The sequence below is a fragment of the Numida meleagris genome, unplaced genomic scaffold, assembly GCF_002078875.1.
Source record: "Numida meleagris isolate 19003 breed g44 Domestic line unplaced genomic scaffold, NumMel1.0 unplaced_Scaffold283, whole genome shotgun sequence".
Classification (NCBI taxonomy): domain Eukaryota; kingdom Metazoa; phylum Chordata; class Aves; order Galliformes; family Numididae; genus Numida; species Numida meleagris.
The window spans coordinates 42,406-46,005 of NW_018364534.1; the positions used below are offsets into that span (position 1 = coordinate 42,406).

Consider the following 3,600-nt stretch of genomic DNA (forward strand, 5'->3'; position numbering starts at 1 on the left):
AACTCGGGGGCTCGGGTGTAGCCCGCGGGTTGCGGGCTTCGGTCGCTCAGCACCTGGACATCGGTCACCACAGGCCCAGCCGAGCCCTGCGTAGGCCCAGAGCTTAGAGCGGGTCCCGGGATCGGGCCCAGAGCTCAGGGCGGGCCCCGGGATCGGGCCCAGAGCTCAGGGCGGGCCCCGGGATCGCCCCACCGCCTTCTTTTGCCCCTGGCTCACCGTACCGGAGCTGCGGAGCTCACACACAGGTACCCGCCCTTGTGCCCGAAGCCTTTGCCCAGGTTGGCCGCGCTGCCCTCAACGCTGGTGGTGATCTGTGGGGCGCACAGAGGGTGACGCTGGGCTGCACCGGAGCTTCCCCTAGTACTGCAGCCTCACCCTCGTACTGCAGCCTCCCCTCGGGCCGCAGCTTCCCCTCATACCACGCTCCAGCCCGCAGGAGCCGACTCGGGTCCCGCAGCCCAGCCCACTCCGCTCAGCGGCGCCGCTTCCTCCTCCGCCGCCATGATGGCCGCCGCCTCGCTGAGGTAAAAGGGGTGGAGCGCCCCCGCTGCCTTCCTCGCTCAGATATTGGCTGGCGCAGAGCGCGGAACGAAACGATTGGAGGCGGCGCTTTGAGCGACGCGAGGAGCAACCAATAAGAATCGTTGCGCAGAATAACCCCTCCCCTCCCCCCCCCAAGCGCTTTCAAACGCGGAAGCGGCAAGCAGACGGAGACACGCGCATGCGCACTTCGCCCGCACGGGGCCGTTTATTGAGAGCACTGCACCCGCAGCGCCCCAGTTCAGCCCAGTTCGGACCAGTTCAGCCCTCCGGGGGTGCTTTCCGCCCCGGGGCTGCGATCAGCTTCCGCACCGGCGAGTTCTCCAGCTGGCGGAAGGTCCGTGCGGCTGCAAGAGAGGGGCACAGAGCGCTGTCACCCCCCCCCCCCGGGGACATGGTGCCACCCCACGCAGGGACACAGTGTAACCCCCCCCAGGGGAACATGTTGTCACCCCCCTGGGGACACGATGTCACCCCCCCCTGGGGACATGCACGGAGAGGGGACCCGAGCTCACCCAGCCGCTCGGACAGGCCCCGCAGGTACTGGCTGCTGTCCTCGCCAAAAGCCTGCAGCAGCTTCACCGCCTGCTGCAGTTCGTCAAGCTGTAAAATAAAGAAAAAATTACAAAGAAAGCGCTCCGTTAATTGCTCCCGCTGTTAATTGCGAAGGGGGAAAGGCAGCGAGATGCATAAGTACGTGGTGTTTATTAAGAAGAGGATGAAACAGAGCCTTTAAGTAAGGAGGAGAAGCTGCCAGCGTGCCTGGGGCGGATCCTTCTGCTTGAGGAAGTCTGACAGTGCCCAGTAAAACACCCCCCAAATTACCCCAACGCTAATTAACAAACTCTTCTCACTCCTAACGAACCACGGGGCGGTCCCGTGCCACAGCACGTACTGCCGCGAGCGCTGCACCAAACCCCCCGAGCTGATGGACTCTGCTTTCCCCCCCCAGGTGACTCACCACCAGCTCCATGCAGCTCAGCACCTCTCCCTGCTCATCCAGGATCCTCTGGTAGTTGGGTTTGGTGCTGAGCACTTCGGCCTGAGATGTCTGCAGGTAATTCGGAGGCTCTGCCCGTCCCTGTTTGCTCCTGCACTCCTCCAGCTGCCTGGAAGAGAACTCATTGCTTTGTTGCACGAAGGAGATTTGGCGTTTCTTTTCTTTTCCATCCAAAGGTTTTGCCACAATCCGCACCTGGACATCTCCTCAGCATCCTTCTGGTAGCGCTGCAAGAGCTCATCCCACGCCTGACATTCAGCAGAAAACCTACGGGGCAAAAAGGACAGAGCGGGTCTGCACGCAGCAGGAATCCCCTCCGTAGGGTTAAACTGCAACGCAGGCTCACGGAAAGCAAACTGAAAAGAAATAACACGCCAAAAAACGCCTCCTAGAACAGCAGGAACATTTGTGTCAGGCTCCAGTCTCACAGCACGCACTCACCTGGCAATGTACTCCTTAGCCTTGCCCACTGACTCGTCTGAAACAGCGTCCGACGAAGCCCTAAAGCAGAGATATACAGAGAGAGAAACGTTTGCACCTCACACACACACCCACCACAGAGGGCTCTGCAAAGGATTAAAACCACTCAGCCTACAGAAGTCTCTTGGATCACCTCAAGAAAAAAAAACTAAATCCCCTTTAAATATTCCCTGTGATATGCCAGTAATGACATTAGCCCCAGAACGCCTCGTTTGCTGTTTGGAAATGCAGATGTTTAGGCAGGAAAACCAGGAGAATAATAAGTTGTTGCCTGGAAGTCCTCACCCTTCAGCTTTCTCGACGCAGCTCCTCAGGGTTCCGTCCAGCTTCAGTTTCTCTATGTATCGCTTCAGGTCTTCTGAAACCGAGCTCACTGGGGATGGAAAGCAAAGCCCCGTGAGCAGTTCTTGAACCAACCGCCTACACAGTTCCTAATACTGGAGAGCAGAGCAGAACAGCAGCTTGATTCCTTGCCTGAAGGTATTTAGCTGTCACGCGTGCTGCTCGCTGTGACCGTAGCTTAGTGCGTTCGTTAACTTCCCTCACAGCAACTGTGGCCATGAGCTGGATGTTAAACTCATCACTCAGATGATGCCAGCAGCACCTGACTCTTCTTCTCCAAGTCAGCTGATCTCACCTCAGCACACCAGCGGAATGCTGAGTTTATAACCTCCTTTTATAACACACAAAACACAACTCACCGTTGGTTTTGAAAGCCTCGGGACTGAAGCCCTCCGTCTGCTCCAAGATGTGTTCAAGCTTCTGTGCAGAGAACTACGAGAACACAGAAAAGATCTCAGCACCCGTGACAAAGCCGAACGTGTCACCCCTCAGCTCTGCGTGCTGTGGGACTGCTGCTTTTTTCACCCCCTAAAAGCCTGGCATAAAGTTAACCGTGTGTTTGTGCGAGGATTCGTTACTGAAGGAGAAATTAATTCCTCCTCTTTCTCGATTTCACAGCTCAGTTCCACAAAACAAAACATGAATGTCAGGAAAATAACGCGCTTGGACAACAGGGGAGCTTACCTGGAAGCTGGACAACAACAGCATAGAAAGGCGATCCGTTTCCGGCAGGTCCAGGCTAATTGCTTGGCTCAACTCTGGAAAATGAGACCAAAGTAATTGAGGAATGAGTTGACACCAAGCCACGAGCACAGCAATGTTCTCAAAAGATCCTAAAAATGGGTTTTGTTGGATGTGCGTGGCATGGAAGGGAAAAGAGGAAGGAAGGTTTCCTAAGAGGGAAAATTCTCCTTAAGGTTCAGCTGCAGGAATTAAAAGAATAAGAAAACATGGGCTTATGGAACCCACTAACACGACAATCTCCTTTTAACTTTGAGTATCTCCACTGCCAATAGACATTGGAAAATGCAATCCCACTAATTACACTGAAGGTCAGAAAATCAAAGTTCAGTTTGTTGTAGGATAGCATGGAAGTTTACCACGTTTCATACGAGCTTATGAACAGGAGGAGAGCGACTTCTTCCATGTGCAGACAGTGACAGAACACTGGAGAATGGCTTTAAGGTAAGGGGGGAGATTTAGGGCAGATATGAGGGGGAAATTCTTTACCCAAAGGG

The 3,600-nt window shown here is 55.1% G+C and overlaps 2 protein-coding genes across 3 annotated transcripts in view; both read right to left on the bottom strand.

Moving 5' to 3' along the window:
* Positions 1-571, bottom strand: part of MVB12A (multivesicular body subunit 12A) — a 3,176-nt gene extending 2,605 nt beyond the window's left edge. The window contains exons 1-3 of the mRNA XM_021382726.1: positions 420-571; positions 222-311; positions 3-86 (exon numbers count right to left, since the gene is read on the bottom strand). Of these exons, the coding sequence (XP_021238401.1) occupies positions 3-86; positions 222-311; positions 420-503 (258 nt within the window). The 5' untranslated portion in view covers positions 504-571. The remainder of the gene's footprint in view (positions 1-2; positions 87-221; positions 312-419) is intronic.
* Positions 572-724: 153 nt separating this feature from the next.
* Positions 725-3,600, bottom strand: part of DSN1 (DSN1 homolog, MIS12 kinetochore complex component) — a gene marked incomplete at its 5' end in the record, with an annotated part of 4,889 nt that continues 2,013 nt past the window's right edge. Inside the window, 8 exon segments of one of the 2 annotated variants that reach the window (XM_021382724.1) lie at positions 725-887; positions 1,056-1,143; positions 1,502-1,649; positions 1,736-1,807; positions 1,982-2,041; positions 2,306-2,393; positions 2,722-2,794; positions 3,047-3,120. In XM_021382724.1, coding sequence (XP_021238399.1) covers positions 802-887; positions 1,056-1,143; positions 1,502-1,649; positions 1,736-1,807; positions 1,982-2,041; positions 2,306-2,393; positions 2,722-2,794; positions 3,047-3,120 — 689 coding nt within the window. 2 annotated transcript variants of the gene reach the window in all.